The sequence below is a fragment of the Chanodichthys erythropterus genome, chromosome 16 (genome assembly GCF_024489055.1).
Source record: "Chanodichthys erythropterus isolate Z2021 chromosome 16, ASM2448905v1, whole genome shotgun sequence".
NCBI classification, from domain to species: domain Eukaryota; kingdom Metazoa; phylum Chordata; class Actinopteri; order Cypriniformes; family Xenocyprididae; genus Chanodichthys; species Chanodichthys erythropterus.
This window is the reverse complement of record NC_090236.1, coordinates 39,978,927-39,991,981: the sequence shown is the minus strand read 5'-3', so window position 1 is coordinate 39,991,981 and position 13,055 is coordinate 39,978,927. Positions and strand designations below refer to the sequence as shown.

The 13,055-nt window shown below is 36.8% G+C and overlaps 1 protein-coding gene across 5 annotated transcripts in view; it reads left to right on the top strand.

Moving 5' to 3' along the window:
- Positions 1 to 2,219: 2,219 nt before the first annotated feature.
- LOC137003452 (NLR family CARD domain-containing protein 3-like) overlaps positions 2,220 to 13,055 on the top strand; it is a 70,153-nt gene continuing 59,317 nt past the window's right edge. For 2 of the 5 annotated variants that reach the window (XR_010891971.1, XM_067363620.1), the window contains exons 1-3: positions 8,177 to 8,529; positions 10,541 to 10,625; positions 10,851 to 10,964. Coding sequence is in view for 3 of the 5 variants with exons in the window: in XM_067363620.1 (XP_067219721.1) it covers positions 10,576 to 10,625; positions 10,851 to 10,964 (164 nt within the window). In the remaining 2 variants the exon portion in view is untranslated. Of the gene's footprint in view, positions 2,296 to 8,176; positions 8,530 to 10,540; positions 10,626 to 10,850; positions 10,965 to 13,055 lie in introns of those variants that run through there. The other 3 variants (XM_067363618.1, XM_067363619.1, XM_067363621.1) reach the window with 3 other exon arrangements.

Below are 13,055 nucleotides of genomic sequence, written 5' to 3'. Positions count from 1 at the left end.
CTTAAGATCACAAAACTCTGGACTTCTGACTTCACACCACATACACACTATAACATTTAAGAGTGAGCTCTGTGTCATTACAGGATCCTTTGAGGTTTTATTTTAAGTTTCTTGTTAATAGGTTATTTGGAGACCTCTAGAGGCATTCAAGAGTCAACACATCCTCTCTGAACTGACTGCCTGAAGCAGTTGAAGGCTGCCCTCTGCCAGCTGAACTTAGTCATTACAAATGATGATGTCATGTACTAGTCCATCATACAGGAGTGTAAAGAAACAAATTACAAACACTCAAGTTATTGCAGTTAAGTATTGTACTATTTAAAGTAGTTTGAAAACTGTTTACTTTTACTTGAGTACATTTTAAGCAATGTATCTGTACTTTTACTATGCTATTTTTCCTCTGTTTGTGGCAGGTATATGTAAAAATATGTAACTATTCTAGTAAAATATTAAATAATTTTGCTCAGATATTCTCCATTCTAAATATGTCAGCATATTACACTTTTTGTTGTATAGTAGCCTATTTGAAGTCATAATTTACACACAACTTGCAGAATCTGCAAAATATCAATAATTTAAATTTTTAAAAAAATTAGGACACAAATTTTTTTTTTTGGCACTGCAACAAATATGTTTTATTATAACAGATGTTTTACATATAGTCCACAAAATATAATATCATTTACACAAATGAAGCAAATGAAGTTCAAAAGTTTACATACACTTATGATAAGTTCCATGTTTGTCCTGTTCATGCCCACAGTTCCTCAGAAAAATCCTCCAGGTTCAGCAAATTCTTTGGTTTTCCAGCATCTTCTGCATATTTTAACCCTTTCCAGCAGTGACTGTATGATCTTTGAGATCCATATTTTCACACTGATGACAACTGACAGCAGCGGATAGTCTGGACTGCTGGAAGAATCATTGGCATACCCCTCCTCACTCTCTGAGAAATGTACTCATCCAGAGTGAGTAAAAGAGCTGGCAAAATCATTCTGGACCCCTCACACCAGAGCCACTTCCTCTTTAAACTGTTGCTACAGAGCACTAAACATCAAAACAGCCAGGCAAACAGTTTCTTTCCTTAGCCATCTACCTCATGCACAGTTAATGCTCCCGCTGGCAATAAACATACATGTGCAACACAACACTAATACATTTATTTAACACACCATACTTTTTTATATGTTTCCTTGCATTTGTCCCTTGTATTGTCTATTTTTGTATATTGATATTTCCTATTTACTTTTTCTATTTTTATTCTTTTTATTAACTGGTTTTTGTCACTGTTTGAGCTGTGGAAGCTTCTATCACGAAAACAAATTTCTCACATGTATCAATATGATGTTTTATTAACAAAGTTCAGAAGGAGCAGTGTAGCACCCTTTAAAGGATTTGCTGACAATTTAATGATTGAGTTGAATTTAATTTATCAGAAGATTGAAATTAATTAATCAGAAGATTCAGGGATCGTAAAGGAGGTGGCGGGTTGTGGTGAGAAACAACAGACAGACAACAAAGTTAAATTTGATTTTTGAAATATAATTTGATCTTGAAATATAATTTGAAAATTACAAAAGAACAAAAGCAAGTAAATTACAATTTCATATGAACAATATACAATAAAGATTGGCTTTGAAAATTTCCCTTGAGTGCACTCTTTTCACCCCAAAAATATACACGGACCGGTCACTTCAATATTAGAAAGAGAAGAAGGAAAAGAAAAAGAAAGAAAATTAAAAAAACAGAAGAATTAATGTTTCTCAAAAATCTCACAGATAATCCAATAACGACTTCAATATTAATCAAATGGGTTACTGGTATACTATCAAGTGTTCTGTGTAGTACTGATCAGTTTCTTTTTCTCTTTTCCCGTTCTGTTCAGTAAATTCCCTCAAGGAAATGAATCTAATAGTTCTTGAGGTTGAAAGCGTCTTGCTTTATCCAAGCAAGAATGATAGTCAGAGAGGATATTGTCCTCTTCTTTATGATGTGTCGTCCTTTTTCCTCCGTAGCAGGTTTTGGTTGGCTCGCCATCAACTGTGAAGTTCACAGAAGATCACAGGAATTCCGAATTCTGCGAATCCGCAGAGTGAAGAAGAAAAAACTAGAAGAAAAGAAAAAAATAGAAGAAAAAAAAAAAAACACAAGGAAGGAAAAAAAACCTGCCCTCTCAATCAAATCTTTTTTTTCTTACACAGGCGCGTCTTTACACGTGACCAACAATGGCGTCAGTGAACTCTATGGCTGCGTCCGAAAACTGGAAAATGCTGCCTTCCGAGGACACATTTCAAGGTAGGAAGGCATCAAGGCACGTCTGAATCCAATGTTAGCTTCACTTCCTCTCTCATGAGATACCTTCCTCAGATCGATTTTTGAAGGAAGCATAGATGTATCCTTAGCTGCCTTTGATATCCCACAATCCTGTGCTTTCCATTCTGTGACAGTTGAGCTAGAAAAATAAAGATGGCGTCCGAAGGTTGCGTTTGCTGCTCAGTTTGTGTATAAATGTACGATTTTGATCAACATATTTCAATTTTGATATCATTTCTATCGAGAAATTACTACTGTAATAATTAAATATTTGTTTAGTTCTCACCAAAGCTCGCGCTATATTGCTGTAGATCATTACGCTGCCTCAGAAGTCTGTCCGAAATCAATTTCGTGAGGTACCTAGTGATGGCCGATTGCGAAACACTGCTTCATGAAGCTCCGAAGCTTCAGAGAATCTTTTGTTTCGAATCAGTGATTCGGAGCGTGTATCAAACTGCCAAAGTCACGTGATTTTAGTAAACGAGGCTTCATAACGTCATCACTGTTTCGAGACATTTCAAAACAGTTCGAAATTTCAATGGTTCACCGGTAGAGGGCGATGATAAAGTGAACCCATGAATCATGCAGATTCACTAAGAAATATAACAAGTGTCTAGGGCTTTACCCTATGGTTTTACCTGATCTCCAATCAGTTTTATACATTTGTAGATGTTTTAATTATACATTAGAATAATTAAAATTAATAATGGTAGTTATTAATCTCTTATTGGCCTGTTTAGCTTGAGCCATGGAACAGAGAAACAAGCCTTTAAAATTGATAAAAGAACATATTATACAGACACTCTATATTTAATCTTATTAGATGATTAGTTAATGGACTATATGCACGGGTTACTTCCTGGTTGTGGTTAAGCCAGCTCGAGCACTTCCGGTGAACTGTTAGCTGTTCATTCTGTAGTCGTTGTACATCGACACAAAACCATCTATGGTTGACTTTTTAATGTTGTATTTATATTTTAATGCAGTTATTACATTTACCTAATTTGCCAATAAACCAGTTTTATTGATTGCAATAAAGACGAAGCTATTGGGACTATTTAAAAATGCCCTGTCTGTAATTAGACACGCACACACATTTTTTCCCCAGCACTTCAAATGTTATTTTTAATGCGATGACCACAAACATTATTTGTTCATCCTTCTGAGATTGTCCCTATTGTAAAACCGAACGTTTAAAAATGTAGGAAATTTAACATTTGATAGAAAACACTTATTTAAAAATAAAAAAAGACAGTAATTAGCACTTTAACCAGCAGGTGGCGGCAAAGTAGCATTTATTTGCGCACATATCAGCCATTTCCTCTAAACGTTTTTCACTTCGTTTTTGACTAAATATTAAACATTATAAAATAACTAGGTTTGAAAAAACATTTTGTCAATGTGAAGTATGAAATACTCACAAAATCTTATGAAAAACAATAACTTGTATTGTGAATTACACAGAAAGCGAGCACCGTGCTCTCTCTTTATAATCACAGCAGCTGTCAGTCAGTGCAGTGCAAGATCAATGATTTCAGCACACTTGTGAAAACACACATTTTATTCAATTAATCTAACTAAAGTGCACAATAAATATTTAATTTTTGAAGCTTTTTTTAACATAAAAGTGTGAAAACTAATGGTCGAATTGAATTTAGCCGAGGAGGAACATTGAGTTACGTCTATTTATTTATTTTTTATGCTGTCTTACGTTTGAATAACTAAATTAATGCTATGCCTGACTATTTAAGTGACTATATTCTGATTATAAACTAAGTATTACACTACTGATGCTCAACACACCAGCAAATTACATCTCACCGGAAGTTTTCGAGCTGGCTTATATTAATGCGGAAGTTCTAAAGAACGCTCCGTGCATATAGTCCATTCCATTTAATTGATTTTACTTTAAATAAAAATTTTGTAATACATTTGTTAAAGGGTATTTTAATGCATGTTTGGCCTGGGTTTTTTTTCTTGCACTGTTCTGACCACTAGGGGTCACCGTGGAGACGGGTGTCAGATTGTTTCGAAGCCTCGAATCATCACGGCACATTTGATTCAACTGCTTCAGTGTTTCATGAAGCCTCGATCTGCCCATCACTAGAGGTACCTTCATGCACAAATGCTGCCGTACAAGTCATTCTCTTATAAGATAGCGAGGCAGCAAGACAGCTACCTAGGTTTTCGGACGCAGCCTATGAAATGAGTTTACTCGCTCACAGGCGCGTCTCTCACACGCTCGTGTGTGTCCTACAATGGCGTCGGTGAACTCGGGAGTTCGTTTTTTCTCTCACACAGGCGTGTCTCTATCACATGCGCGTGTGACCAGCAATGGCGTCTTTGAACGAGTAAAATGCGTCTCAACAATGTTCAATCGACGTCTTGAGATGCTGGATGCCTCAAAATAAATGAATTTAAACGTTTGTACGATATTAAGAGGATTTTTTTTAAATCTATATTTAATCAAGTTGGATCACGATGATCAGATCAAGTCTTTTCTCCATCAACTCCTCTCTTCTGTTATTGCGCATGCTCGATGACACACAGGGTGCGCGCGATGACAAAGAGCTCTCATTGGTTAATCATCTACTAAATGGGATAAATTTGCTAATTTTTTAAATGTTTTTAATAACTTCAACACTTCTTTCTAACTTTTATTAAGAGAAATATGATGTTAATAACTGTGAATAAATTAAATAATTCCCTTCAATTTCTCTTCATCTAACCTGGGTTACAGCAGGTTCAGATAATTCAACTAATTAACACGAGTGGGAAACAGGGCTGCGTTCAGCCCCGACAAAACGTTGCAAAACGTTTTTTAAACGGAAACGGTGGCGCGTTGAACACCCTGTTCTGATGACGCAAGAGTTGCAACTATGGCAGCTGAGAAGGCCATTCTTTGTGTTCTTTGTGAAGAATTTTCGGAGCCTGATGAAGTCGGTATAAATATGTGTTTAATACTACAAAATATGCCCGATGTTACAGTTACTGCACTTGCCGCCCAGAACAAAAGAGAACATCCCAATCGAGTGAAGGGATTTGTGGAAACTTCTATTATTGTTATACAACATTTGACTTGCACTTCATGATGAAAAGACAAACATTTCAGGTGAAGGATAATCCACTTCTTACCTCCGTGACTGTGTTGATCTATATTATTTTTATTGCTTGTATTAGGCTTATAAATATTGCTGATCACTGTTGTTATGCTATATATATGATATTGTAATATTTACCAACTATTCTCCTCTGATTATAGAAAAGTTTATTAAAGTGTCACATCACAATACAATAGCAAAATATATAAGTATAGTATTTTTATGTTACATTAATACCCATTGTGCGAGCTGTCTCTTTAATACCGCGCGGTTTATATACATCTTGCCACTGATTGGGTTGACATTTCTGACACACCCACCAAACAAGAGAAAACATATCTCAAACCCGTTGCAGACCGTTTCCAGGAAACATGTCGTTCAACCCGGAAAACGTAGCAAAATGTTGCGCACCGGTTTGAGCTTGAACGTGCCCCAGGTGTGAGTGCATGATTGGTTCCTTGGTGGGGGATTGTGGGAAATGGAGTCCATATAATGAAAATAGAGCACGGACCCAGGGCACATGTAACAATAATAAACTGGAAACACAGCCATGCCTATTTTTATATCAGGATAAGGATTGTTGCAGCATACTATGCTCTGTAAAAGTACTTTAATATTAATTTTACACAATAATAGCAATGTGGTATAGATGTGGTACAAACCCCATTTCCAGAAAAGTTGGGACTTTTGTAAAATGCACAATAAATACCACGATCTGTGATTTGTGATTTTAACTGTCAAAAGTACAAAGAAAAGATATTCAATGTTTTCACTGACCAACATAATTGTATTTTGTGAATATAAACAATTTTTAATTTTGGTGGCTGCAACACACTCCAAAAAAGTTGGGACAGAGGCAAAATAAAAGTGAAAAGATTATATAATATTTAAGTTAAACTGTTTTTAAACAATCCACAATTAGCAGGTGAATTGGTAATAAGTGAGGGTATCATGTTTGGGTGTAAAAGAGCTTCTCAGTCTTTGGAAGAAAAGATGGCTTACCACTTTGTGCCAAATATTTTGAGAAACTTGTCAAAAAATTCAAAAATCACATTTCTCAATGCAAGACTGCAAAGATTTTATGTCTTTCACCATCTACCATATATAATATTGTAAAAAGATTCAGGGAATCCAGAGAAACCTCAGTCTGTATAGGGCAAGTTAGGACACCTCAGTTGAATGTGCCTGACCTTTGACCCCTCAGATGGCATTGCATTAGTAACTGTCATGCTACTGTGTTAAATACAGACACATGGACTTGGGAGTACTTTGGAAAACAGTTGTCACTCAACAGTCTGACGCTGCATTAAGAAATGCAACTTGAATCTCTGTTACACAAGGAGAAAGCTATACGTCTGTTAAATGCAGAGACGCTGCCCAGTTCTTTGGGCCCGAGCTCATCTCAGATGGTCTAAAAGACTGTGGAAATGTGTGCTATGGTCAGATGAGTCCAGGTTCCTGCTTGTTTTTGGATAAAACTGACATTGAGTTCTCAGTCCCAAAGACGAAAGGGACCATACAGACTTTCATCAGCGACAGGTGCAAAAGCAAACAATCTGTCATGGTTATGGGGATGCATCACTGCAAACGGCATGGGTGTCTTGCATTTGTGTGAAGGTACCATTGACATGGAGGCATATATATGGATCATACAGAGACATAAACTGCCATCAAGATGACATCTTTCCTGGGTAGCAAGACAATGCCAGGCCTCATTCTGCATGTGATACATCAGTGGTTTCATAGACATTACACCGTAGAGTAAATGTGCTTGACTGACCTGCCTGCAGTCCAGATCTGACTCTTATTGAAACTGTATGGTCCATCATTATAATGAGAATCAGACAACCATGAGCACAGACTGTTAAGCAGATGTCTTGTATCAGGCGAGATTGGCTAAAAATTCTACTTGCAAAACTGCAACAGTTAGTATCCTCAATTCCCAAATGATTAAAAAATTATTATTTAAAGGAAAGGTGATGTGACACAGTGGTAAAAATGGCTCTGTCCCAACTTTTGTGGAATGTGTTGCAGCCATCAAAATCAAAATGTGTTATAAATGCAATGAAGTTGTCAGGAACATTGGAACATTCAATCTTTCCTTTATACATTTGTAAGTTAAATAAAGGTTTGAGAGAATTAACAAATCACAGACTCTTAATTTTACTGCATTTTACAAAATGTCCCACTCCCAACTCTTCTGGAAATGGGGTTTGTATATAGCTAATTTTTTTATCTTTTTTAAATATAAACTGTAATTGAATCAAGACTGCAACAACAGTTAAACAGTATCCCATTGCATGGTAAAACCACAGACTTGGCAACACTGAAATTGCGCTAGTTTTAATTCCTTTTGGCACTTTTGGAGTCGGTTTTGTGCTGGACATTTTTGCAGGATCTGGTAACCCATGACATGCCTCATCATAAATGAAAGTGAAAGTTCATCTTTATAGCTGATGTCACGCCATTTCAAACAGACAGAATTGATAATTATCAATCAGAAAATCTTTAAATATGTAATAAAATTGCTTATAAAAGTTTAGGCAGGAGATGTAGCAACTCGATGGAAAAGCTGTTCTGTGAATCACTTTACCTATGATATTTTTTATCCTAAAAAAAATTGAACATTGTTTCTTGTGTGTTTCTGCATACTGTGATTCTGCAATAGTACCGCTACCATTTTTCCGTGCCCATGTGTTAACGGATTAAAGCTTTCACAAAGCACGCGGATGTGGTTCGGCAGTGTTCCAGTTGCAGCGATCGTTTCCGCACCGAGTCTATTTTTTGCTGTGCTGCATGCGCTGAATTAAAGCGAAAGCGCATTGTCCGCATTAAAATGAATATGTATTGACGCGAAAATCTAGTAAACTTAACTATAGATGAAAAACTTTAAAGTCTACTCCGTTTCAAAGTCAACACATGGCTTTTTTTCCTCGGCTAAACAAGTAAAAACGACAACTTGCCTCGTAAAGATAAACAAGGAAATATTTCACGTAATGGATTTCACTCGTCTCTTCGTGGAGGTGGAAAAACAAAACTTATTTATGACCTGCAGGATTTCTTGAATGAAGATAAAAGGGAAAGAAAAGACGAAATTCGTCTGTTTTCGTCTATTGTAAGTATTAATTTAAAATGTTTGTGACACATATGCCTGTGTTTAAATGTTTTGCATTGCTTCGCAACGTATTAGGCTAAATCTAAAGTATTACGATACATATAAAGTAATTAATTGAATAAAACATTGTTTAAATGTAGTGGAGACCAGGGGCCTGTACCATGATGGTAGTTGAACAGGGTAATTTAGTTTCAAGTTGACAAAACCAAACCACTCCAGTCCGGCTTTGTTAGTACCATTATGATGCTGATCATCAACTTTCTCTGTCAACTCGGGCATCCTGAGTTTGTGGAGCGCGTGCACGTGAATGAGTGACATCAGTGGCAAACAGCCAATTACAACTCTGATTCACTTCTCGCGAGTGAGCCAGCGCGATTCAAATTTTATTTTATTTTATTTTATTTATTTATTTGCTGAAGGTTAAGAGATTGAAGAAAATGAAGAATTTAAATGCATTTAAACTAAAGAAAATACTAGTCCATGAAAGAGGACAAATAAAAGAAATGATCTTGATCTATCAGTGCAAGTGAAACTTGTGAAGTTAGTTTATATAGTTGATAATATATAGCAATAGAGACTCAAACATGTAAGGTCACATGTAGTCATTTTAAAGAGTTATCTATTGATTCTTCAGCTTATTTATATTACATATATTAACATTAATTTAAACTAAATGCTTAATAATAACTGTTAAACTAAAATTGCTTGTGTGTAATGGATTATTAATAATATAGATCAAATAATTATTATATAAATCATAAAATAATTCTAATTATCATTAAAGCCAGACAATTTCATCATTAAATATTATTTTTACTATATAGTGACCTTTAATTTGGAGGAAGAGAAACTGGGGGTGTGACTTTACTGCTTTGGATGTGTCACTATCACTTTGCTCACATCTGACTGGTACAATATCGGTTTGAGATCTCTAACCCAGAACATAACCTGTCCCGGAGCAGGTTAGCCATAGAGCGTACGTTTCTATGGCGATGAACACCGCTAAAAGCCAAGTCACTTTCATGGTACCTAAAACCCAGGACTGGTGCAAACTAATCTGGAACTTACCTGGCTAGCCAGCGAATCCGGCTTCATGGTACAGGCCCCGGGAATGATTGTAACATGGGTTAGTTGTAACACTTCTAGTTTTTCCAATCAGGAACAAGTTACAAATCAACTGGTTTACTTCACACATGCTTGGTTTAGTCCTTATTCCACATGCGAGAAAGTAGAGCCCTGTGGCAGACAGCAGATTTTAGAGGAGAAAAACTAATTTCAATATAAGTAATTTTTTTACCTTTTTTTTTTTGTTGTTGTTGTTATGGCAATTCCTGTTAAACTCATCAAAGTTAAATTATGTTTATTGTGTGTCTGTGTAGATATTTTTCATGCAAGTTGTTAGTGCTAATGTTTCGGCTGTTAGCTGTAAGGTGAGCTAGTTCAAGACTCTGGGTTAGTTGTAATAACAATAAAGCATGTTACATCCTACCCCAAGTACATTTTTAGTTTTATTTATGTTTTTATTTTTTTATAGTTTTTTTTTATTATTTTTTTTTTATTTCAGTATGCTTAGGTCAGGGGTGTCCAAACTCGGTCCTGGAGAGCCACTGTCCTTTAAGCGTGACATCTATGAAAGAGTGTTGCCTATATGTACAAAGAGAATCACAATGCTGACAAGACATGTTCAGTAACAACTTTTGGATTTGAAATAAAAATAAGTAAAGGTTGTGTTTTTGATATAAAGCCACAGATCAGTTGCGCACTGCAAACGCAGCATATGTAAAAGCACAATAGCACGTGCTGCTCCTGCATCGCATACATACTGCAACACGCAATGCATACACACTGCACACGGAGTGAAACAGACGTAAAGAGCATTTGTGTTTACATGTTACTAACCGTATGTATTTGAGTGATTGTGATCTATTTCTCCAGCTCTCAAGATCATTCAGCAGAGTTATGAAGGTAATGTTTGATTACTTTAGTTTTTGTGATTGTCACTTCCTTCTAGAGGCAGCGGTGGAGATCAAACTGTTCAGATCCATCATGGATGACACACAAACATCCAGAAATGAAGATTGTTTTCCAGGATGCAGGTACTTTGACTAATACATTATATATATTACATAATACATTATATACTAATATCATTTAATGTTATAGAGGAAACAACTGTTACAGAAATTCTGTTCTGTATTTTTTTTATTTATTTCACATTTATTGATAAGAATAAGCCTCCTTGAGTGCTTTTCATTAAAAAAAAAGCTTTTTTGAGATCTTATCTTAAAATGATTGTAATCATAAAGGATGTTCTGTTTTAGCTCAGTTCATCAGAAGAGATCAGAACCAGAGTCCAGCTGTGTGTCTATGAAGAGTGACACGTCTATGGATCATCCAATAGAGTTTAAGAGTGGAGATACACTGACTGGCCTCAGGTAAACATTTCTATAAAAATATGATTATAGTATGGCGGTATGATTATAGTATTTTAAGGAAAAAATAAGTTGATTTTAAATTTCATGGCATCAATACATCTCAAAAAAGTTGGGACAAGGCCATGTTTACTACTGTGTGGCATCCCCTCTTCTTTTTATAACAGTCTGCAAACGTCTGGGGACTGAGGGGACAAGTTGCTCAAGTTTAGGAATAGGAATGTTGTCCCATTCTTGTCTAATACAGGCTTCTAGTTGCTCAACTGTCTTAGGTCTTCTTTGTCGCATCTTCCTCTTTATGATGCGTCAAATGTTTTCTATGGGTGAAAGATCTGGACTGCAGGCTGGCCATTTCAGTACCCGGATCCTTCTTCTACGCAGCCATGATGTTGTAATTGATGCAGTATGTGGTCTGGCATTGTCATGTTGGAAAATGCAAGGTCTTCCCTGAAAGAGACAACGTCTGGATGGGAGCATGTTGTTCTAGAACTTGGATATACCTTTCAGCATTGATGGTGCCTTTCCAGATGTGTAAGCTGCCCATGCCACACGCACTCATGCAACCCCATACCATCAGAGATGCAGGCCTCTGAACTGAGCGCTGATAACAACTTGGGTTGTCCTTGTCCTCTTTAGTCCGGATGACATGGCGTCCCAGTTTTCCAAAAAGAACTTAAAATTTTGATTCGTCTGACCACAGAACAGTTTTCCACTTTGCCACAGTCCATTTTAAATGAGCCTTGGCCCAGAGAAAACGCCTGCGCTTCTGGATCATGTTTAGATATGGCTTCTCTTTTGACCTATAGAGTTTTAACCAGCAACGGCGAATGGCACGGTGGATTGTGTTCACCGACAATGTTTTCCATTACAGTAACATTCCTGTATGTGATGCAGTGCCGTCTAAGGGCCCGAAGATCACTGGCATCCAGTATGGTTTTCCGGCCTTGACCCTTACGCACAGAGATTGTTCCAGATTCTCTGAATCTTTGGATGATATTATGCACTGTGTTACATAACTACCCATCTAGGGGTGGGGAGCCAGTAACAAAATAAGAAAATAAATAAAAATAACTAAGGAAAAAAAAAGTCTTGGAGAGAGAACCAGGGCAATCCAACCTCCCGTCCCAGAATCAACACAAACACCAGTTCAAATTAGTTCTTTTTTAATTGAAAGAATCTCAGAACGTTAACAAAGGGATTGGGAACAAAACTTCAGGGGAGGGCTAGGCCAACATAACAAACAAAACCCAAACTAACTAACCCAATAATTTTCTAACTTACCTGGACAAAGATAACGCACAAATAAAATACATAAATCTTCCCTCTCTCCCTCCCTGGCCATAACCAAGAGAAAAAGATAGAAGTACAAACAAAAATCTGGCACCCTCCCCCTACATTCCCTTAAAGAAAAAAAGAACATGAAACGTTAGCAAACATAGGCAACGTAAAACAAACAAAATCAAAGAATATTAAACAACGTCAATTCTCTCTCTGGTAAAGAGCACACCTAAGTTGTAATACTGAGTTCACTCACTCATACACAATATACAAGAACTACAACAACAAATGAGTCTGGGCCACGGGAGGAAGTGTTTGCCCCGATGAAAGGAAGTCTCTCTCTCTTCTCCAGTATTCCACCACATCTCATATCCTCACTCCTTCTCGTCAACATCCAATCACCCACGACCGGACTGAACCCATCTGATTGGAACACCTGTCTCATAACGAGAGGGAAAAAAAAACAGGAGAGAGAAAAAACAAACAACCAACTCCAACACACACTCCCATTACAACACAATGAATACGTCTTTAGACGTAACACCCCCATCACTAAAGTTTTTTTTTGCCATGCAAAAAAAATAAATAAAACGCATCACTCGTCAGCTCCGCACACTCGGGACAGCGCATCAGCGACCACATTGTCTGAGCCCTTGCGATGTTTAATTTCAAGGTTGTACTCCTGCAAAACAAGTGACCACCGCATCAAACGCTGGTTGGAATTAGACATTTGTGACAAAAACACTAATGGATTGTGATCGGTGTACACTTTAATCGGGCTACAATGACCTCCCAAATACACTTCAAAGTGTCGCA